The following is a 25,200-nucleotide window of genomic DNA, read 5'->3' on the forward strand; positions in this document are numbered from 1 at the left end:
GTTCTCTAGATATGCTCCAAATACAACAGGTATTTCACCTTATAGTGAAATGCTTACTTACAAGTTCTTAACCAACAATGCAGTTCAAGAAAGAGTTAAGAAAATATTTACTAAATAAACTAAAGTAAATATAGTAAAATAACACAATAAAAATAACGAGGCTATATACAGGGGGTACCGGTACCGAGTCAATGCGCGGGGGTACAGGTTCGTCTGGTTATTTTGTACATGTAGGTAGGGATAAAGTGACTATGCATAAATAATAAACAGCGAGTAGCTGCAGTGTAAAAACAAACGGAGGACGGCGGTGTGTCAATGTAAACAGTCTGGGTGGCCATTTGGTTAATTGTTCAGCAGTCTTATGGCTTGGGGGTAGAAGCTGTTAAGCAGCCTTTTGGCCCTAGCCCGCTTGCCGTGCAGTAGCAGAGAGAACATATGAATTGGGTGACTGAAGTCTTTGACAATTTTTTGGGCCTTGGTCTGACACCGCCTAGTATATAGGTCCTGGATAGTAGGAAGCTTGGCACCAGTGATGACCTGGGACGTATGCGCTACCCTCTGTAGCGCCTTACGGTCAGATAGCAAGCAGTTGCCATACCAGTCGGTGATGCAACCGGTCAGTATGCTCTTGATGGTGTAGCTGTAGAACTTTTTGAGGATCTGGGGACCCATGCCAAATCTTTTCAGTCTCCTGAGGGGAAGGTGTTGCAGAGGGAGGTGTTTAGTCCCAGGGTCCTTAGCTTAGTGTTGAGCTTTGTGGGCACAATGGTGTTGAATGCTGAGCTGTAGTCAATGACCAACATTCTCACATAGGTGTTCCTTTTGTCCAGGTGGGAAAGGTCAGTGTGGAGTGCGATTGAGATTGCGTCATCTGTGGATCTGTTGGGGTGGTATGCGAATTGGAGTGGGTCTAGGGTTCCCGGGATGATGATGTTGATGTGAGCCATGGCCAGCCTTTCAAAGCCCTTCATGGCTATAGACGTGAGTGTAACGGGGCAATAGTCATTTAGGCAGGTTACCTTCGCTTTCTTGGGCACAGGGACTATGATGGTCTGCTTGAAACATGTAGTTATTAAAGACTCGGTAGGGAGAGGTTGAAAATGTCAGTGAAGAGACTTGCCAGTTGTTCCACGCATTTTTGAGTACATGTCCTGGTAATCCGTCTGACCTCGAGGCTTTGTGAATGTTGATATTTTTAAATGGTCTTGCACACATTGGCTACCGAGAGCGTGATCACACAGTCGTCCAGAATGGCTGGTGCTCTCATGCATGCTACAGTGGTGCTTGCCTCTACGCAAGCATAAAAGGCATTTAGCTCGTCTGGTAGGCTTGCGTCACTGGGCAGCTCGTGGCTAGGTTTCCCTTTGTAGTCCGTAATAGTTTTCAAGCCCTGCCACATCTGACAATCGTCAGAGCCGGTGTAGTAGGATTTAATCTTAATCCTGTATTGACGCTTTACCTGTTTGATTGTTTGTCTGAGGGCGTAGCGGGATTTCTTATAAGTGTACGGATTAGTGTCCCGCTCCTTGAAAGCGGCAGCTCTAGCCTTTAGCTCGGTGCGGATGTTCCCTGTAATCCATGGCTCTGGTTAGGATATGCATGTACAGTCACTGTGGGGACAATGTCGTCGATGCACTTATTGATGATGCCGGTGACTGAGATGGTATACTCCTCAATGCCATTGGATGAATTATGGAACATATTCCAGTCTGTGCTAGCAAAACAGTCCTGTAGCATAGCATCCGCGTTATATGAACACTTTCGTATTGAGCAAGTCACTGGTACTTCCTGCTTGAGTTTTGGCTTGTAAGCCGAAATCAGGTGGATAGATTAATGGTCAGATTTGCCAAATGGAGGGCGAGGAAGAGCTTTGTATCTCTGTGTGTGGAGTAAAGGTGGTCTAGAGTTTTATTCCCTCTGGTTGCACATGTGACATGCTGGTAGAAATTTGGTAAAATGTATTTAAGTTTGCTTGCATTAAAGTCCTCGGCCACAAGGAGCGCCGCTTCTGGGTGAGCATTTTCTTGTTTGCTTATGGCCTTATACAGCTCATTGAGTGTGGTCTTAGTGCCAGCATCGGTTTGTGGTGGTAAATAGACGGCTACGAATAATATAGATGAGAACTCTCTTCGTAGATAGTGTGGTCTACAGCTTATCATGAGGTACTCTACCTTAGATGAGCAATACCTCGAGACCTTTAAAATTAGAAATCGCACCCCAGATATTATTTACAAATGGACACACACCCCTGCCCCTCGTCTTACCAGACGTAGCTTCTCTGTCCTGCCGACGCACGGAATATCCAGCCAGCTCTTTAGTATCCGTGTCGTCGTTCAGCCACGTCTCTGTGAAACATAAGATATTACAGTTTTAAATGTCCCGTTGGTAGGATAGTCTTAATCGTAGGTCATTCATTTTATTTTCCAATGATTACACGTTGGCCAATAGTACGGATGGTAGTGGAGGTTTACTCACTCGCCTACGAATTCTCGGATGGCAGCCCGACCTCCACCCCCTTTTTCTCCATCTTTTCTTCACGCAAATGATGGGGATTTGGGCCTGGTCTCGAGAAAGCAGTGTATCCGGTTCGAGGTGAGTAATCGCTGTTCAGATGTCCAGAAGCTCTTTTCTGTCATATGAGACGGTAGCAGCAACATTGTGTACAAAATAAGTAAAAAAATAAGTTAAACAACGCGAAAAAACAAACAAAATAGCACAGTTGGTTAGAATCCCGAAAAACGGCAGCCATCCCCTCCGGCACCATTATACAAGAACCCAAAGAGTAAAATGTTTGTCTAATCAGGCCACAGAATCTTTTGCCTTATGATCTGAGTCTTTCATGTGACCTTTTGCAAACTCCAGGCGTGCTGTCATGTGCCTTTTTCTCAGCAGTGGCTTCCGTCTCGCCACTCTCCCAAAAAGCCCAGATTGGTGAAGTGCTGTAGAGACTTGTCCTTCTGGCAGGTTCTCCCATTTCAGCCAAGGAATTCTGTAGTTCTGTCAGAGTGGTCATTGGTCACCTCCCTGACCAAGGTCCTTTTTTTATTTTATTTTTTATTTCACCTTTATTTAACCAGGTAGGCTAGTTGAGAACAAGTTCTCATTTGCAACTGTGACCTGGCCAAGATAAAGCAAAGCAGTTCGACACATACAACAACAAATAGTTACACATGGATAAACAAACATACAATCAATAATACAGTAGAAAAATCTATATACAGCATGTGCAAATGAGGTAGGATAAGAGAGGTAAGGCAATAAATAGGCCATGGTGGCGAAGGAATTACAATATAGCAATTAAACACTGGAATGGTAGGATGTGCAGAAGATGAATGTGCAAGTAGAGCTACTGGGGTGCAAAGGAGCAAGATAAATAAATAAATACAGTAAGGGGATGAGGTAGATTGGATGGGCTATTTACAGATGAGCTATGTACAGGTGCAGTGATCTGTGAGCTGCTTGGGCAGCTGGTGCATAAAGCTAGTGAGGGAGGTAAGAGTCTCCAGCTTCAGAGATTTTTGCAGTTCGTTCCAGTCATTGGCAGCAGAGAACTGGAAGGAGAGGCGGCCAAAGGAAGAATTGGCTTTGGGGGTGACCAGTGAGATATACCTGCTGGAGCGCGTGTTACAGTTGGGTGCTGCTATGGTGACCAGTGAGCTGAGATAAGGGGGGGGGTTTACCTAGCAGAGACTTGTAGATGACCTGGAGCCAGAGGGTTTGGTGACGAGTATGAAGTGAGGGCCAGCCAACGAAAGCATACAGGTCGCAGTGGTGGGTAGTATATGGGGCTTTGGTGACAAAACGGATGGCACTGTGATAGACTGCATCCAATTTGCTGAGTAGAGTGTTGGAGGATTTTTTGTAAATGACATCGCCGAAGTCGAGGATCGGTAGGATGGTCAGTTTTACGAGGGTATGTTTGGCAGCATGAGTGAAGGATGCTTTGTTGCGAAATAGGAAGCCGATTCTAGATTTAATTTTGGATTGGACATGTTTAATGTGAGTCTGGAAGGAGAGTTTACAGCAACCAAACTGGTAAAAAGTTAATTTGTGGAATTTCTTTCCTTCTTAATGTGTTTGAGCCAGTACCGTGTTATGACAAGGTAGGGGTGGTATACAGAAGATTGGTATACTATTTGGTAAAAGACCAAGTCCATATTATGGCAAGAAAAGCTCAAATAGACTGCGTGAATCAGGCCTTCATGGTTGAAATCCTGCAAAGAAACCACTAATAAAGGACACCAATAATAAGAAGAGACTTGCTTGGACCAAGAAACATGAGCAATGGACATTAGACCGGTGGAAATCTGACCTTTGGTCTGAAAAGTCCAAATCTTATATTTTTTGTTCCAAACACCATGTCTTTATGACACAGAGTAGGTGAACGGATGATCTCCGCATGTGTGGTTCCCACCGCGAAGCATGGAGGAGGAGGTGTGATGGTGCTTTGCTGGTGACACTGTCAGTTATTTATTTAGTTGTCATAATGTTTCAGAAAATGTACATTATCCCAGGGGCATTGGAAGACACAATGTAAGTAACCTAATTTATGTCCCTCTTACTGCCCTGAATGCCTCTGCGGATCCTACAGCTATTGTATGCAGTAATCATATGACCAGAGTAATACTGTTAGCACTAAGGTGGTGTGCCTTAGTAGGAAGTCCACTGTGTGCAGCACACCCTGCACTAATAAAAATAACCTAAGCATGTCTACCTATGCTAAACTTCCCAATAAAGCAAGAAAGTGTTAGAAATATTCCACGTTAACATATTTAGCTTAAGTAACAATGTTCATGAAATCAATCATTTGCTAGTAAAAGATGACATTCATATTCTGACAATCTCTGAAACTCACTTAGATAATACCTTTGATGACACAGTGGTAGCAATACATGGTTATAAGATCTACAGAAAAGACAAATCAAATGTTATTGGTCACATGCAGATGTTATTGCGTGTGTAGCAAAATGCTTGTGATAAGTTCAATTGCCCTGGGTGGTACGAACAAAGAATCCAGTTCGGGAAAGTCATATTCTTGGTCGTAATGCTGGTGAGTTACTGACGCTCTGATATTCAAAAGTTATTTCCGGCTGTACGTAATAACACAAAAAACTTGCTGGATAATAATGTAAGAAATAACACACACAAAAAAAAAAAATACTGCAAAGTTGCTTAGGAGCTAGAAGCAGAGCTACCGTGTCTGTTGGTGCCATCTTACATGCCAAAAGTGGAAATGCCAAAGGTGGAGAAGTGGCTGTTTATATTCAGAACCACATTCCTGCGAAGCTTAGAGAGGATCTCATGTTAAATAAGTAATATGGCTACAGGTTCATCTACCTTACCTAAAGCCATTCTGGTGGGAAGCTGCTATAGACCACCATGTACTAACAGTCAGTATCTGGATAACATGTGTGAAATCCTTGATAATGTATGTGATATCCATAGAGAGGTATATTTTCTGGGTGATTTAAATATTGACTAGCTTTCATCAGGCTGCCCACTCAAGAGAAAGCTTCAAACTGTAACTAGTGCCTGCAACCTGGTTCAGGTCATCAATCAACCTACCAGGTGTAGTTATACACAGCACAGGAATGAAATGATGAACAAATCTATTGGATTTAGTGATCACAATATAGTAGCCATATCTAGGAAAACCAAAGTTCAAAAGGCTGGGCCTAATATAGTGTATAAGAGGTCATACAATACGTTTTGGAGTGATTTCTATGTTGTTGATGGTCTGTGGTGTGTAATGGCAAGCAATCAGACGCTGCACTTGACACATTAATGAAATTGCTTATCCCAGTTACTAATAAGCATGCACCCATTAAGAAATTAACTGTAAAAACGGTTAAATCCCTGTGGATTTATGAAGAATTAAAAAATTCTAAAGGAATGGCAAATAAGTCTGGCTGCACATTCGATTGGCAAACGTACTGCAAATTGAGAAATCATCTGAATAAATTGAATCAAAAGAAGAAACTACACTATGAAACAAAGATAAATGACATAAAGAATGATTGTAAAAAGCTTTGGAGCTGTCACGACTTCTGCCAAAGTTGGTCCCTCTCCTTGTTCGGGCGGCGTTTGGCGGTCGACATCACCGGCCTTCTAGCCATCGCCAATCCACTTTTTATTTTCCATTTGTTTTGTCTTTGTCTTACACACCTGGTTTCAATTCCCCAATTACTTGTTCAACCTCTGTTCCCCCATGTTTGTTTGTGTAATTGTTTGTATGTAATACGGTCCGTTATTGTGGGCTCGCATTATTGCTTTGTATTTGTTTGTATTTTGAGTAAATATGTTTTTTACTCATATCTGCTGTCCTGCGCCTGACTCCTCCACACCAGCTCACAAAGACTTTATTACAGGAGCACCTAAAATGAAATCTTGGGTAAAAAGGCAAACTCTGCTACATCATTCACTGAATCAGACGGCTCATTCGTCACAAAACCCACTGGTATTGCCAACTACTTTCATTATTTTTTAATTGGCAAGATTACCAAACAGGCATGACATGCCAGCAACAAACGCAGACACTACACATCCAAGTGTATCTGACCAAATTATGAAAGACAGGAATTGTAATTTTGAATTCCGTAAAGTAAGTGTGGAAGAGGTGAAGAAATAATTGTTGTCTACCAACAATGACAAGCCACAAGGGTCTGACAATCTAGATGGAAAATTACTGATGATAATAGCAGACGATATTGGCACACTATTTGCCATATCTTCAATTTAAGCCTACTAGAAAGTGTGTGCCCTCAGGCCTGGAGGGAAGCAAAAGTTATTTGCCTACCTAAGAATAGTAAAGCCCCCTTTACTGGCTCAAATAGCCGACCAATCGGCCTGTTACCAACCCTTAGTAAACATTTGGAAAAATGAGTGTTTGACCAGATACAATGCTATTTTACAGTAAACAAATTTACAACAGACTTTCAGCACCCGTATAGGGAAAGAAATTCAACTTGCTCAGCACTTACACAAATGACTGATGATTGGCTGAGAGAAATTGATGATACAAATATTTTTGGGGCTGTTTTGTCAGACTTCAGTGCAGCTTTTCACATTATCGATCATAGTCTGCTGCTGGAAAAACGTATGTGTTATGTCTTAACACCCCATGCTATATCGTGGATAAGGAGCGACCTGTCTAACAGAACACAGAGGGTGTTCTTTAATGGAAGGCTCTCCAACAAAATCCAGGGAGAATCAGGAATTCCCCAGGGCAGCTGTCTTACTTTTTTCAATCTTTACTAACGACATGCCACTGGCTTTGCGTAAAACCAGTGAGTCTATGTATACGGATGACTCAACACTATACACGTCAGCTACCACAGCGACTGAAATGACAGCAACACCTAACAACAAGCAGTTAGTTTCAGAATTGGTGGCAAGGAATAAGTTTGTCCTAAATATTTATAAAAATAAAAGCACTGTATTTGGTACAAATCATTAACTAAACCCTAAACCTTAACTAAATCTTGTAATAAATCATGTGGAAATTGAGCAAGTTGAGGACACTAAACTGCTTGGAGTAACCCTGGATTGTAAACTGTCATGGTCAAAAAATATTGATACAACAGTAGCTAGGATGGGAAGAAGTCTGTCTATATCGTTGCATTCTTAACAGCACCAGCAACAAGGCAGGTCCTACAGGCCCTAGTTTTGTCGCACCTGGACTACTTTTCAGTCGTGTGGTCAGGTGCCACAAAGAGGGACTTAGGAAAATTGCAATTGGCTCAGAACAGGGCAGCATAGCTGGCCCTTGGATGTACACAGAGAGCAAACATCAATAATATGCATGTCAATTTCTCCTGGCTCAAAGTGGAGGAGAGATTGACTTCATCAATACTTGTATTTGTGAAAGGTATTGACATGTTGAATGTACCAAGCTACTGGCACATAGCTCGGACACCCATGCATACCCCCCAAGACACCAGAGGTCTCTTCACAGTCCCCCAAGTCCAGAACAGACTATTGGAGGCGCACAGTACTACATAGAGCCATGACTACATTGAACTCTATTCCACATCAAGTAACTCATGCAAGTAGGAAAATTAGATTTAAAAAATAGATAAAAATACACCTTATGGAACAATGGGGGACTGTGAAGCAACACAAACATAGACACATGAATACAAACACTATAACATACGCACTATTCACGCACGTACACATGTATTTTATAGTTATGTCGTAGTAGAGTAGGGGCCTGCGGGCACACAGTTAATATGTTGTGAAATCTGTTATGAATGTATTGTAATGTTTTAAAATGTATAACTGCTTTAATTTTGCTGGACCCCATGAAGAGTAGCTGCTGCCTTGGCAGTAAATACAAATACAAATGTATGTGTCTGTAATGCACAGTAACCCATCCCTTTAGCAAACTTCAACAATTCAGAAAAACAACACATTACTACACTACAACACACCCAGCTAAACCTGAGGAACATTGAGATTGTGAAATGAATTATAGGTGTTACTTCCATTGCTATTATTATTGAGTTTGACTTCAACCCACATCATGATGACTCGTCTGTCTGCGGTGTGTGTGTATATGCATGTGTGTATGCAAGCCCGAGCGTTTCTGTATGTGTGAGTGTCAGTGTGCGCACACGCGCCTGTGTGTGTTCTCAGTCACCCACCTGGAGGCTGTCGTCCTCCTTGACCAGCTCTTTCGGAGGGAACAAGTCCTTGGCCTGGATATACTCCAGACTGGGGGGTCCTTCTTCACCCTGGAGGACAGAGATGAACACAGGCTGGTCAGACATCTCAGTTCTTAACACACAACATACAAATAGTAACAGTAACACTACTTTATCAGATCAAAAAGAAAGCACAAGAACATGGGCTTCAATCAATCATCAGCCACCCTGGAAAAGGTCAATAAAAGCAACTCCCTTTACAGGAGCCTACAGGGGCACTGTCCTGTTTTTCTGAAATGGTAGACTAGAGCTGTCATTAACATTGCCTGCAAAGAGCCGGCGTCAAACGCCATACAACACACTCACTTCTTCTCTGAAAAAGGGAGTTCTCACAGGTCAGTTTGAAGTTGGAACTTTCAGTCAGGCAATTATTTATTATTATGAGTGACCTGTGTTTTTTTGGGGAGGACATGACAGAGAGTGTCCCCTAGACAGCTGCTGTTTATGTCTGTGCCTCCTCCCCAGCCAGCGAGACGGCCTGCGCCCGTGGCAGACTGTGGCAGACAGCACTGCAGACACAGCAGTCAACCCAGCTGTAGCCCTACACAGCAAGAACAACATACAGTTGAAGTCGGAAGTTTACATACACCTTAGCCAAATACATTTAAACTCAGTTTTTCACAATTCCTGACATTGAATCCTAGTAAAAACTCCCTGTTTAGGTCAGTTAGGATCAACACTTTATTTTAAGAATGTGAATTGTCAGAATAATAGTTGAGAGAATGATTTATTTCAGCTTGTATTTTCAGCCTGTATGGACTTCACGTTGTGCCCGGTTTGGCATTGTCATGCCAAACTTTTGCCATGAAGTTGGAAGCACAGAATCGTCTAGGATGTTATTGTATGCTGTAGCATTAAGATTTCCCTTCACTGGAACTAAGGGGCTAGACAGAACCATAAAAAACAGTCCCAGACCATTCCTCGTCCACCAAACTTTACAGCACTATGCATTTGGGCAGGAAGCGTTCTCCTGGCATCCGCCAAACCCAGATTCGTCCATTGGCCTGTTAGATGGTGAAGTGTGATTCATCACTCCAGAGAATGTGTTTCCACTGCTCCAGAGTCCAATGGCGGTGAGCTTTACACCACTCCAGCCGACACTTGGCATTGCGCATGGTGATCTTAGGCTTGTGTACGGCTGCTTGGCCATGGAAACCCATTTCATGAAGCTCCGACGAACAGTTCTTGTGCTGACATTGCTTCCAGAGGCAGTTTGGAACTCGGTAGTGAGTGTTGCAACCGAGGACAGACTATTTTTACGCGCTACGCGCTTCAGTGTTCCCGTTCTGTGAGCTTGTGTGGCTTACCACTTTTTGGCTGGGTCGTTATTTCCCCTAGATGTTTCCACTTCACAATAACAGAACATACAGTTGACCGGTGCAGCTGTAGCAGGGCAGAAATTTGACTAAGTGACTTGTTGGAAAGGTGGCATCCTATGACGGTGCCAGTTTAAAGTCACTGAGCTCTTCATTAAGGCCATTCTACTGCCAATGTCTGTTTGTGGAGATTGCATGGCTGTGTGCTAGATTTCATACACCTGTCAGCAACGGGTGTGGCTGAAATAGGGGTGTCCACATACCTTTGTATATATAGTGTACTTATTCCCTACAGACTGTAGATAAGTTGCTTAGACGGCTTATTGGAGGTGGGACTGAGGCCCACAGATGGGACAGCATGGCAGATGGCTGGGATTGTGAGGGGACAGTGAGGAGACTGGGGGAGTCAAAGGGAAGAGACCGTGACCTTGAAAGAAGGGAAGCAGCTGACAAGTCGTGACAATCTCAAAGCTTCGTAAAAGATGCAACCAGTTAGACAAGGGTTTTGGGGTTTCAACAATTAGCATGTGATTTGCATATTTCAGCTAATACCTTCAAATGAGCAGGAGTCGAAACAACAATGTCTATGAGTACAGCTCTTATTGCACAAATGCACATTTCTAGGGAAATCTTTCCCTTTGAAAAAGTTACTCTTAAAAAGACGAGAAAAAAAACATAAGCGTACTCTACCGTGTGCAACCCTCTCGAGGGCAAGTCTTTTTCAATATTTGCTTACACAGCAATCTACATATATGCCCTAATTCAGCAATATCTCATCTTATTCTACAACTATAGGCTATATGCTACATAACACTACCACTTGAGTCTTGTACTGGGCCATTTATGAGGAAATTATGAATTACATTTTTCAAGACCCTGATTGATACCTCAGAGGGAAGAAACAAACTATAACAAGCTTTTACACTTGTTAAACAACAATTCTTTGAGGACCAACTAACAATTTCAATATAGATTATTAGATGCGTGTCAACTGTTGAACTCCTTTGGGAAAACATAAGGCACATCCTAGATAAAAAACTAGCTTGGAAACTGAAGCATCAAGCAATAATGCTCACTATACTATTGCCCAGTCTCCTTCCACTGAGGAGAAACAGGGGAAGCAGCAGGAGGATACAGATATAACCCCCTCTCCCCTCCCTCCTCCCTCCATCCCGGCTGTCTCCCCAGCAGCAGGTACCCAGCTCCCTCCCTCCCTCCATCCATCCACTGCCTTGGCTCAGACACATGGGTCAAGATGAGAGGGCCCTCTGCGGAGTCTACAGCACCACAGACAGACCAGACACAGCAACATGAGGTCTTTACTCAATGTACTGCATGCTGGCATGTGCCTCATATCAGACGGGAATCAAATGTCAGTACTGTCATGGGGCTACATCCCCTGGTACATGCCCACTAAGCCTACATCATTATCAGCCATGTGAAAGTGGGAAGCCGGTTAAAACCACCCAAAAGTACAGGTTTTTAAACCTCTGAAATATTTTTTTTCATTTTTTACATTTAGCTCGACATTAAATTCACTTCACCAATCAGTGCTGATAGAGCAGCTTGCCATGGAGCGGTTTAAGCGACTTAATTTGTATAAGAAAGTTGTTAAAAGCTGATTTTATTTTGCCGTAAACAGCATGGTTTAATCATAATGAAAGACAAACACACGCGTCATTATCCTGCCAGTCACAGTGTAGGGCGTGAGATGCAACTGAAATTTTGCAGGCGAGGTGAGAGCGAGAGAGAATGGAGGAAGCTTGCCTTGAAGCCCTGGTCATTTTGTTATGACATGCATTATCTGAATTAAGCCCACAGAATTATACTTACGCAGGAGCGGCTTCTGTGGAGGAACTTTGAATGTCTTTGAAATTCTGAGTTCTAGCTAGCTAGCTAACAAGCGTGTGCGTACAGAGCAGCACTAGAATTAAAAAACATATTTTTGTAGTTAATAAATCCAATGCAAAACTTCATAACTATAGTATCCTTAACTAACATTGAAAAAGTGTATCTATTCTTTTAAACTCTCTCACTAACTTCTGAATCATGCTTGTAATGTCAGGCTACAGCTATGCTTCAGACGGGAAGGGCAGGTAGCCTACACACACACCCGCTGGCAGGCAGACACTGGAATAAATTTGAGTGACAAAGTGAGGGCTTTGCATAGATACTTTATTGCGATTTTTGTGGGCCTGAAAAAAAATGCCTGGAACATAAAGAAATGCTATTAACCGATTCCCATGCTTTTAAAAATAACGGTTCGGTTCCTGAACAGTATATATCACTTTCGTTTCCAGTTTGGGTTCTGTTCCTCAAATCATTTTGTTTTTCACCTACCCTGTGCCATCAAACTGAACCTGTCCACTTCAAACAACTACAAGAAACGGAGAGGATGACAGGCACTAGGTGTCGACACCTGCCACATTGATTTGACATGTGGACATGTGAATGACTTTGTAAACAGAGGAGGAAAAAATAGGTTCTCCCTTGACTTTGGTTTGAGGATGGTACGGGAATGTGAGGTGCAGCATAGGAAGCGTGAGCATTAACATTTAAACTGGAGTGCTGACATACAGTGCCTTGCGAAAGTATTCGGCCCCCTTGAACTTTTCAACCTTTTGCCACATTTCAGGCTTCAAACATAAAGATATAAACTGTAATTTTTTGTGAAGAATCAACAACAAGTGGGACACAATTGTCATGACGTTGGCCTCTTTTGGTACAGGGAGGACAGTTGACCCCTCCCTTTTGCACACAATCCACCCTGTGTGTAAAGGGTCGTAAAAACTCTAAAATTCCAGGAGAGTCTCTGGCCACATGGCCCATAGAGAGACACAGGAAATTCTTCCAACTCATAGAATTGGAAAGCCAAGCGACATTTTGTGTTCTGGAGAAGGTATGGAAGATTGGTGAAGAATCCAGCTACGAACTGATCCGCTTGGTACCATTTTGTGATACTCAGAAGAGACAATATAGCCATATTACCATAAAACTGTTTATATAATAGACTCAGTTTAAGACTTACATCATATGGGTGTATGGAATGTATTAATAAGGATAAAGCTTTTGTAAGACATTGAGATGCTATGTACTGATGTAATGTGATAGAATTGTATTTCTGTAACCAAATCTAACTCAGTCATAGGCACGCCCCCAGGGACCCATACAGGACCAGGCGTCATTTGACAAGCTGTCCTATGGGCACTATAAAACACCCCCGGATTTACATTTCCTCAGACCAGGCCTACACTCCGTTGGCTAATAGGTTTTACCTTCCAATTCCTCTACTGAAAGTGAACCATACTACGTGGTTAACTTTTAGACTATCGATACTGACAGAATAAGAACAAGTCTTTGATATTAATTAGCTAAGTAAATTATATCATTGAACGCGAAGACCAACGAACCAACCATTCGATGACGACATTAATGAATGTCGCTCTGAAAGATCCATTCTAACCGAGAGAGAGAGAGAGAACGCGGACAAAACTCCCCAACAGAACTACTCTCCAACAAGAATCAGAACGACACACTGAACGTAAATATATATTGATTGCAATTGTTCCCGAATGAGTGAGCCTTCAATTGTCAATTGTTAATATTAAATCACCCTGTGTAACTTCTCAGCCGACCTTTTATGATCCATTGTTCAACAGGCCGACCTGCCTGTTTAGCCAGTAGGGCACATTCCGATACCAATCCTTTGTGACGATAATGACTGTTTGTATGTTTTTCTGTTAATTACTTAGTGTAGTAAATAAATGATTTTAAGACAATTGATGTATGGATGATTTTAGTAAAGCACGGGTTTCATGCAGATCCAACAATTTACGACGTTTTGGAATGAGACTGGACTAGAGTTAAATACACCAATTAAACTAGAAGATAATCTGCCTATACTATAATAGAATATAATATTATAGTACAGGAAAGTTATATTAGGAAAATTATAGCTTTGTAATCTGAATATTCTCCTTGGTGCCCCGATCTCCTAGTTAATTACAATTAAACGATTAATCATTTTAATCGCGTGATAATAATTACAGGGAGTTAATTGATAAACATATCTTCCGTTTAATGGTACCCCCAAAGACACGACATTTGGAGCCCCCGTGCGAGGAATCTAAGATAGAATTGGACTTTGCTGTGAAATTCTATATATCAATTGTGCAAACAGAATTGTACAAACAGCCTGCTATGTAAACAAAGTGATTGTGCATTTTCCATTGAGAGAAGCTATTTAGAGTAGCTCCGGTCTTATGTCGATAGCAGTGAGGAATAAATTCCAGATTTAGTCCGTTAGGCCAAACGGTACTATTTCTGTCGGTCAATATTAACTTCTAGAGTAAGGTTAGAAATTAGAAGTTAACTGTCCGGTAAACCGAGCCGAATAATTTGCCTACCGCACTAAAACAGTGTGGGCAGACCGTATGCGTATCGATATTTAAGTACCGTGTCGCTCCGGTCAGCATAAACGCTAGCACAATATGCTGAATGGGGTTAAGGTGAGACGTCACTAGAAAACCCACCCTTTCCTATTTTGGTGCTTGGAAGGATACTCCTGAACCAAGTAGCAATAGCTTAGCATTACGGGTAAGCTAACAGAGAGGGAACATTTTACCCTCCACCGTAACACGTTTAAAATTTCTCCGCTAGCGCGACGGAAGTCCGACCTTTGTACTTCCATTTAATTTCAGCATTCTGCACCCTGGTGGGGAAGAATTGCCAGTACATCTCTAGGGGAAATTCAAACGTGGAGCACGGTAACATATCCAGACAATCACAATTGACTGGATATGGCGTCTCATTCAATTTAACTAACAAGTGAAATTGCCAGATTTACCTTTTCAAGTGGATCTTTCAAATAATATCCAAAATTGATTGGGCGTCTACAATGAGACATGATTAACTTTTTCCAAACTTAACTTAGATGAAGCAATGCTCTCAGGTTAATTGAAAGTTAATTCCCAGATAGCCTATACAGGTTTGATATATCATAAATAGATTAATCAGTAAAATCTGCTTTAGCAAGGCACAGTCAGTAAAACCCCTTTACTGACGTTCAGCCCCAGGGAGGAGCGTACCCTAGTGGTGAAGGGTCCCAACATTTGAACTACGGTTTACACTTATGATATCCAATCAATGGAGATTGTATGGATTATCGTCTCATTCAATTTATTTAGTTAAATTGTCGAACATACCTTTCTAGGTTCTTCCAATTAAATGAGACAACTTAAACTTTGCATATTAACCGGGATGAAGCAACCTCTCAGGTAATTCAAGTTTAATACCCAGATATCCTACCCAGGTAGGACTAATCATTGGCATTGATTAATTCAATTTGCTTTGGCAAATTCATTCACGTCCAACTTCCACAGTACTGTACAGTACTGATGGTTCATTAACGTCTATAAATAGATTAAAATCGTCTTTGCAGTTTTCCACATTCCAAAATTTTGGAAAATTAGGAAAAACATTTTTCCTTTCAAATGTTCTAATAATGTGCAAGCTATCAGAGGGGGTGGTCCCCACTCGCCCGCTAATTAGTGAACCTCCACCCGTAAATGGATTGATCTCTGACCTCAGCAGCGATAACAACCCTAATTATGCCATTAGTGGAAAAGCAGACAACAATGTTTTCCAAAATCAACCATCGGGCGCAGGCCTCGTAAAGGTTCTCTCCAGTCTAGCTCTGATGTCTTGCCATCCGAGATTGCCATCTGTCCAATACCGCAGTGCACAGCTGAAGCACGAGCAGGTAACGGTAGACATAAAGGGACAGGTGGAGAGAACTGGGAAACCAATGACAAATGCAGAAAAGGGAAAAATTCTGCTAGCTATGGAACTGCGTTCGAAAACTGAACAATTAAATGTAATTGCAAAAACGTATGACGATGAACAAGCACAAGCTCTTCAACAAAATCGTTTTCTACAGGAACAAAATCATATGCTACAGGAACAACTCGATTTAGCCAAAACTAAATATGATGATGTCCACGCCAAACTAGATAAATCCGAAGAGTTATCTACAAACAGGAGCGCTCAACTTGACAACATGCATGCTGTTTTGTTGAATGTTACTCAAAATAACACGGTGCTCCTCAAAGCGCTGCAGACCAAAGACGATCAGTTAATGAACACAATGACAAAGTTGGATGATAAATCAGCAGAACTTATTGAAGTCGCTGACCAAATGAATGATGAGAGAACTCAGGTGATGAGGTTGGAAATATTGATTTATATGCAAGCAGAGGAAATCTCATCACTGAATCTCTCGCTCCGTACTCAAGACCTCTATCTGCAAACCATGGCAGATAAGTTTGAGACCGAAAGGAGCAGGTGTGACACTCACGTGTCCAAAATCAGTACTCTAAGCGCTCAAGTGGACTCTGCAATGCAGCAGAATTCCACCCTTAGGTACCATCTGGAGGAAATCCAGAATGGTCACGCTCTACAGCGCGACTTCCCATCCAAGCAACCGGAGCCCTGTACTCACAGGAGTGAAGACAATAGGTTTCAGACCTTGCCTCCCTCATGTGTCCCTCAGTCTTCCCCTCTTGGCCCTTCGGCACTGAGTAATATGGCGCCTCTTGGCCAACAACAACAAGGCTTGGCTTCTTCTCTTGGCCTTTCGGCCCCAATCTCTCCACAGGATGAAGCCAACCCTCTCCGCCCGCTTGGCGCGGAATACCTTGACAAACTCGTCAAGAATTTCCCCACCTTTGACCCCGTTCCAGGTCAGCCTAACGATACTGAGACGTTCCTAGCTGACATAGAGGACGCGTTGGGTGGCTACCCGAACGCTACGGGTTCTGACAGGGTTTACCTGTTGAAGCGAACGTCGAATAGACACGTGACGAGGTTCATTCGTCTACAACAGCAACACGTGCTAAATGACTATGCTAAACTTGCCACAGCTTTGAAATTAGAATTCAGTGGTTCTGCGACTCACAAACACGATAGCTCACTGGCTAACACCGTCAAACAAGCTCGGAATGAACACCCACAAGCTTACTATCATAGGCTTTGTTCAGCTTACTTTGGCCTACTCACTGAAACAGGAATGGAAGAGCTGTTAATATTCAAACAAATGTTTCTGTCAAACATGTATCCCACCTTCATTACCTACTTGGGCCCTGCAGCCCACGTTGGCTTGCCTATCTTACAACTCAGAGAGCTTGCAAGCACAGCTTTTGAGGCATCAAAAGTTCACAATGCTAAGAGCCCTGACCACTCAGTTTTGAAGTTTAACCAGGAGCACTCACTCCAGTTAGAGGGTGCATTATCAGGTATTGGAGCGTCGAGAGATGACGCACAACAACAGTTTCTACCACGAAACCATGATTCCAATAACCTCCGCGGTCGAAATAACTGTAAAGTACGTAGCCATCAACATGACTACCGCTACAATCGACCCGTTCGCTACGTTCCTGCACCCAACCCACAAAAAGTGTCAGAGCACAAGGGTAACAAAGGGTTGAAGGACGATCAAAACGTAGACCAATGTTCTCCAGAAGTCCCACTACGGGAAGAACTTAAGCGAGAACAATTTGAGAAAAGGGTAAAAGATAAGTCACAAGGACTAGACGGGGAATTACCGGACACCAGGTCCGCAGGAATTAACACCCATAGCATGGACGTTAAAGTTCAAATTTCTCCCGCTCTCATTCAAGACCCTATCCAGGGCCCGCTTGATCAAGAAACTAGCCCCCGGGCTCTGTCCATAGACTCTGATACAAAAGTTGCGAAGAAAAAGGTCAAACGCTTCGTTAAAGCCAAGCCCACTCAAAATCGGGAAAGTCAATCTGCTTCCATCTTGAACAGACATGGCACATCACGTCGTTGCGAACGACCACTCCACTTTGTGGGGAATATGTCCACTAACCACGAATCTAAACGGCCATACCTGGAAACAGTCCTGGAGGACTGCTTAGCTTGTCATGCGCTAATTGATTCGGGTGCGACAATATCACTCATCTCTCAAACATTGTTTGATGATCTCAAAAGGGCGTTGAAACCAACTAAACGTTGGTTAAAAGTGGAACGATGCGACACTAAACTTCGAGGGGTCACTCAGACTACCTCGCCTCTCACATTGAGAGTCATGCTGAAACTACACTTCCTGGACGTATCGCTCGTTCACCCTGTGTATGTTACCAGCCTCGAAACTGTAACCCTGCTACTTGGAGCAGACTTGATGGATCGGTTACTCCCATTGATGGATTGGAAAACCAACCAGGTATGGTCACAGGCCACAGTGCCTTCTCCACTGACCACACCGTCTCCCCTAACGCTAGCTGCAACGCAGTCCTTCACGAGGGGTATCTGTCGAAAGCACCCCTTGAGAAAAAGACGTTTAGAAACCTCTTGGTACAAAATCCGATCCACGGAGATAGTACGATATCTCGACACATTCCATCAGCCAACCTGATTGACCATTCTTTTCATGATTTCGAGCCAGCTGTCTCTGTGAATAAGCAACTTCCCTCCTCCTTGCAGTCATGTAATACGGTAGTTGAGCTGAACTTTTCTTTCCCTTTGGACACTTCCGCAAGCACTGCGGCCGTCCCAGCAAGAAAAACATTGATGCGCAGAGTATACTCTGCTTCCGATGATACACCTTCCGCTTTGTTGGGGACTGTCACCCCTTACAATGACACTAATGGCGTCAGTCCAGCAACTGACCCGATGACTCCCACTTGTGAAACACTTTGCGATATCACAGACCGATATCCTCGTCTCAGTTTGCAGGTAATGAAGAGGTTGCCACACGCGGACGCGGTGGTGACTGACATGCCTCGACAGCCACTGAGCGTTTTGAAGCACAAACACCAGGAGATTTGGTTGAAAGGTTACAGCCACTCTCATAAAAACGCGGCCACTGACAACTCGTACATAGGGTCCGACCTTTTCATTTGCGCATCGGACACCAACACCACCCGCTGGTGGGGGGGTCCCGAGGCACAAAAGGGGGGAATAGTAGCCCAGACCCATGATGAGCGTCATCGAGGCCGGTGGGGGGGTCAAGACTACGGACAACACCGTACGAGGCCGCCAGAGCATAAATCAAATCTAGTTGTAAACTCTCCTATGAGAACAGTGAGGAGCAGACAGGCCCCTAGACGGGGATTATCTTAGAAGACATCTAAGATAGTACTGAGGTGTACCACACTGGTCGTAAAGGAAGTCCAGTGGACTTGTCCACCTCCAAAACTAATGGCATCAATAATCATTCCTTGCCATGTGTAGGTTCAACTACAATACAACTAGTAATATGCTCCAATCATGTGTTCCGGTAGATAATATTTCAGAATAAATCGGTAGGACAACTGGACCCCTTGAATACCAGTACCAATACCGCAGTCAGTCCAGCAACACTCAGTAAGAGGATTAGTAACCTCACAAGTTAAATTGCTATTGATAATAGTGACATAGGAGTCACTCAGAGTGCAACACGTGGAGGGGAATCTCCAGTGCACTCTTCCAATGGTTAACACACATGTCACTAATAAATAGGACCCTCCATTCAGGAGTAAAATTATTAGAAGTCATGAACCATGATCACACCACGTATGACTGGTCCAATACTTAAAGAGTACTTCCGTCGTGAGGTTAGCTCCTCCGTGGATAACATAGCTATGAAATAGACTTCATACCTATCGCCACTACAATAGTGGAAGACAGTGACTTGTAGAAAACTACTACAGACTCCCTTGACACCAATTCCGACTGACCTCCAGGCATTGACCTGAAAATTACCTGACTACGTCAGACTCATTCTGAACAAGTTGTAATCTGCCCGGATACTTGGTTTTCTTCCCTTGACATGCGCGCTTGTGTAAGCATAAACGCACATGCGCAACGGAACATCCAATTAGGATTTATGCTAGGACCAATTAAGGGCCCAAGCAATATACCAGCCTTAGTAAAGTTGAACATTTACTTCTAGGCCTTTGACTCTACAGCACTCACCAGTTTTCTTCCCAGAAGTCCGTAGGTCATACCTGTAGACTGCCCAAAACTAGTGCATTACAGCTGTAGACTTATCATATAGTTATCAACTTAGGATAGCGCCTAAGCAACACACCAAGTAGGAAAACCCTAGATATGGCATTAGAGACAATGCCATGATAATCATTTTGCCAGAACATTGGACGTATATAGAATACATTCCAATTAGATGATTTTTTTGTGTGAACTATATTTTGTATATTTTTGTTTTGTTTATGCTTTCATTCCTTTTCGGTTCAGTTCCTTTGACACTTAGGAAGTGATAGAGCCATAAACAAAGTCCCCATACAACCATCACTTAGTGCCACAACGCCGCTCATTGGGGAATGAATGTAATTATATATATTTCATGAGTGTGTGTGCGTTGTTAACATCTGCCTAAGTTACTCCCCAGATCTTCCAGTCGGTACGACGGGTCCGGAAAGGCGACCCCAAATCCGGACACCCACAGCCTATCCTTGTAGCGGCATGCCCGCTGTCAGAGAGACTACCAAGGTAAACCACCAGAGTGGGGGACCGCAACGGCGATCACCAACCAGGACATCCCCTGGCCCTTCCTGGGATACTATACAGCTTCCAGGGAACCTACCAAGGTACACCAATTGAGGAGACCGCAACGGCGATCACCAACCGGACATCAACTGCCCATCCTTGTGGTGGACGGCTCCGCTTTCAGAGAGCCTACCAAGTTCAACCACCAGAGAGGACTGCAACGATGATCTACCAATGGGACATCACGTGGTCATGATTTTATGTTGATTTGTAACTTGCAGGATAAACAAGATCCAAACCACCCGGTAGGGGTATGTCATGACGTTGGCCTCTTTTAAACTCAGTTTTTCACAATTCCTGACATTGAATCCTAGTAAAAACTCCCTGTTTAGGTCAGTTAGGATCAACACTTTATTTTAAGAATGTGAAATGTCAGAATAATAGTTGAGAGAATGATTTATTTCAGCTTGTATTTTCAGCCTGTATGGACTTCACGTTGTGCCCGGTTTGGCATTGTCATGCCAAACTGTTGCCATGAAGTTGGAAGCACAGAATCGTCTAGGATGTTATTGTATGCTGTAGCATTAAGATTTCCCTTCACTGGAACTAAGGGGCTAGACCGAACCATAAAAAACAGTCCCAGACCATTCCTCGTCCACCAAACATTACAGCACTATGCATTTGGGCAGGAAGCGTTCTCCTGGCATCCGCCAAACCCAGATTCGTCCATTGGCCTGTTAGATGGTGAAGTGTGATTCATCACTCCAGAGAATGTGTTTCCACTGCTCCAGAGTCCAATGGCGGTGAGCTTTACACCACTCCAGCCGACACTTGGCATTGCGCATGGTGATCTTAGGCTTGTGTACGGCTGCTTGGCCATGGAAACCCATTTCATGAAGCTCCGACGAACAGTTCTTGTGCTGACATTGCTTCCAGAGGCAGTTTGGAACTCGGTAGTGAGTGTTGCAACCGAGGACTATTTTTACGCGCTACGCGCTTCAGTGTTCCCGTTCTGTGAGCTTGTGTGGCTTACCACTTTTTGGCTGGGTCGTTATTGCCCCTAGATGTTTCCACTTCACAATAACAGCACATACAGTTGACCGGTGCAGCTGTAGCAGGGCAGAAATTTGACTAAGTGACTTGTTGGAAAGGTGGCATCCTATGACGGTGCCAGTTTAAAGTCACTGAGCTCTTCATTAAGGCCATTCTACTGCCAATGTCTGTTTGTGGAGATTGCATGGCTGTGTGCTAGATTTCATACACCTGTCAGCAACGGGTGTGGCTGAAATAGGGGTGTCCACATACCTTTGTATATATAGTGTACTTATTCCCTACAGACTGTAGATAAGTTGCTTAGACGGCTTATTGGAGGTGGGACTGAGGCCCACAGATGGGACAGTATGGCAGATGGCTGGGATTGTGAGGGGACAGTGAGGAGACTGGGGGAGTCAAAGGGAAGAGACCGTGACCTTGAAAGCAGGGAAGCAGCTGACAAGTCGTGACAATCTCAAAGCTTCGTAAAAGATGCAACCAGTTAGACAAGGGTTTTGGGGTTTCAACAATTATCATGTGATTTGCATATTTCAGCTAATACCTTCAAATGAGCAGGAGTCGAAACAACAATGTCTATGAGTACAGCTCTTATTGCACAAATGCACATTTCTAGGGAAATCTTTCCCTTTGAAAAAGTTACTCTTAAAAAGACGAGAAAAAAAACATAAGCGTACTCTACCGTGTGCAACCCTCTCGAGGGCAAGTCTTTTTCAATATTTGCTTACACAGCAATCTACATATATGCCCTAATTCAGCAATATCTCATCTTATTCTACAACTATAGGCTATATGCTACACCACACTACCACTTGAGTCTTGTACTGGGCCATTTATGAGGAAATTATGAATTACATTTTTCAAGACCCTGATTGATACCTCAGAGGGAAGAAACAAACTATAACAAGCTTTTACACTTGTTAAACAACAATTCTTTGAGGACCAACTAACAATTTCAATATAGATTATTAGATGCGTGTCAACTGTTGAACTCCTTTGGGAAAACATAAGGCACATCCTAGATAAAAAACTAGCTTGGAAACTGAAGCATCAAGCAATAATGCTCACTATACTATTGCCCAGTCTCCTTCCACTGAGGAGAAACAGGGGAAGCAGCAGGAGGATACAGATATAACCCCCTCTCCCCTCCCTCCTCCCTCCATCCCGGCTGTCTCCCCAGCAGCAGGTACCCAGCTCCCTCCCTCCCTCCATCCATCCACTGCCTTGGCTCAGACACATGGGTCAAGATGAGAGGGCCCTCTGCGGAGTCTACAGCACCACAGACAGACCAGACACAGCAACATGAGGTCTTTACTCAATGTACTGCATGCTGGCATGTGCCTCATATCAGACGGGAATCAAATGTCAGTACTGTCATGGGGCTACATCCCCTGGTACATGCCCACTAAGCCTACATCATTATCAGCCATGTGAAATTGGGAAGCCGGTTAAAACCACCCAAAATTACAGGTTTTTAAACCTCTGAAATATTTTTTTAATTTTTTACATTTAGCTCGACATTAAATTCACTTCACCAATCAGTGCTGATAGAGCAGCTTGCCATGGAGCGGTTTAAGCGACTTAATTTGTATAAGAAAGTTGTTAAAAGCTGATTTTATTTTGCCGTAAACAGCATGGTTTAATCATAATGAAAGACAAACACACGCGTCATTATCCTGCCAGTCACAGTGTAGGGCGTGAGATGCAACTGAAATTTTGCAGGCGAGGTGAGAGCGAGAGAGAATGGAGGAAGCTTGCCTTGAAGCCCTGGTCATTTTGTTATGACATGCATTATCTGAATTAAGCCCACAGAATTATACTTACGCAGGAGCGGCTTCTGTGGAGGAACTTTGAATGTCTTTGAAATTCTGAGTTCTAGCTAGCTAGCTAACAGAGCAGCACTAGAATTAAAAAACATATTTTTGTAGTTAATAAATCCAATGCAAAACTTCATAACTATAGTATCCTTAACTAACATTGAAAAAGTGTATCTATTCTTTTAAACTCTCTCACTAACTTCTGAATCATGCTTGTAATGTCAGGCTACAGCTATGCTTCAGACGGGAAGGGCAGGTAGCCTACACACACACCCGCTGGCAGGCAGACACTGGAATAAATTTGAGTGACAAAGTGAGGGCTTTGCATAGATGCCTTATTGCGATTTTTGTGGGCCTGAAAAAAAATGCCTGGAACATAAAGAAAGGCTATTAACCGATTCCCATGCTTTTAAAACAGTATATATCACTTTCGTTTCCAGTTCGGGTTCTGTTCCTCAAATCATTTTGTTTTTCACCTACCCTGTGCCATCAAACTGAACCTGTCCACTTCAAACAACTACAAGAAACGGAGAGGATGACAGGCACTAGGTGTCGACACCTGCCACATTGATTTGACATGTGGACATGTGAATGACTTTGTAAACAGAGGAGGAAAAAATAGGTTCTCCCTTGACTTTGGTTTGAGGATGGTACGGGAATGTGAGGTGCAGCATAGGAAGCGTGAGCATTAACATTTAAACTGGAGTGCTGACATACAGTGCCTTGCGAAAGTATTCGGCCCCCTTGAACTTTTCAACCTTTTGCCACATTTCAGGCTTCAAACATAAAGATATAAACTGTAATTTTTTGTGAAGAATCAACAACAAGTGGGACACAATTGTCATGACGTTGGCCTCTTTTGGTACAGGGAGGACAGTTGACCCCTCCCTTTTGCACACAATCCACCCTGTGTGTAAAGGGTCGTAAAAACTCTAAAATTCCAGGAGAGTCTCTGGCCACATGGCCCATAGAGAGACACAGGAAATTCTTCCAACTCATAGAATTGGAAAGCCAAGCGACATTTTGTGTTCTGGAGAAGGTATGGAAGATTGGTGAAGAATCCAGCTACGAACTGATCCGCTTGGTACCATTTTGTGATACTCAGAAGAGACAATATAGCCATATTACCATAAAACTGTTTATATAATAGACTCAGTTTAAGACTTACATCATATGGGTGTATGGAATGTATTAATAAGGATAAAGCTTTTGTAAGACATTGAGATGCTATGTACTGATGTAATGTGATAGAATTGTATTTCTGTAACCAAATCTAACTCAGTCATAGGCACGCCCCCAGGGACCCATACAGGACCAGGCGTCATTTGACAAGCTGTCCTATGGGCACTATAAAACACCCCCGGATTTACATTTCCTCAGACCAGGTAATAGGTTTTACCTTCCAATTCCTCTACTGAAAGTGAACCATACCACGTGGTTAACTTTTAGACTATCGATACTGACAGAATAAGAACAAGTCTTTATATTAATTAGCTAAGTAAATTATATCATTGAACGCGAAGACCAACGAACCAACCATTCGATGACGACATTAATGAATGTCGCTCTGAAAGATCCATTCTAACCGAGAGAGAGAGAGAGAACGCGGACAAAACTCCCCAACAGAACTACTCTCCAACAAGAATCAGAACGACACACTGAGCGTAAATATATATTGATTGCAATTGTTCCCGAATGAGTGAGCCTTCAATTGTCAATTGTTAATATTAAATCACCCTGTGTAACTTCTCAGCCGACCTTTTATGATCCATTGTTCAACAGGCCGACCTGCCTGTTTAGCCAGTA

The 25,200-nt window shown here is 43.1% G+C and overlaps 1 protein-coding gene across 3 annotated transcripts in view; it reads right to left on the reverse strand.

Annotated features, from left to right (window-relative positions):
* Positions 1 to 25,200, reverse strand: part of LOC106567397 (myotubularin-related protein 4) — a 126,168-nt gene that overhangs the window by 68,048 nt on the left and 32,920 nt on the right. For 2 of the 3 annotated variants that reach the window (XM_014136579.2, XM_014136580.2), the window contains exon 2: positions 8,646 to 8,735. In XM_014136579.2, the coding sequence (XP_013992054.2) occupies positions 8,646 to 8,735 (90 nt within the window). Of the gene's footprint in view, positions 1 to 2,264; positions 2,346 to 2,475; positions 2,630 to 8,645; positions 8,736 to 25,200 lie in introns of all 3 variants that reach the window. The other variant, XM_045693379.1, reaches the window with a different exon arrangement.

This window comes from Salmo salar, chromosome ssa13, assembly GCF_905237065.1.
Source record: "Salmo salar chromosome ssa13, Ssal_v3.1, whole genome shotgun sequence".
NCBI classification, from domain to species: domain Eukaryota; kingdom Metazoa; phylum Chordata; class Actinopteri; order Salmoniformes; family Salmonidae; genus Salmo; species Salmo salar.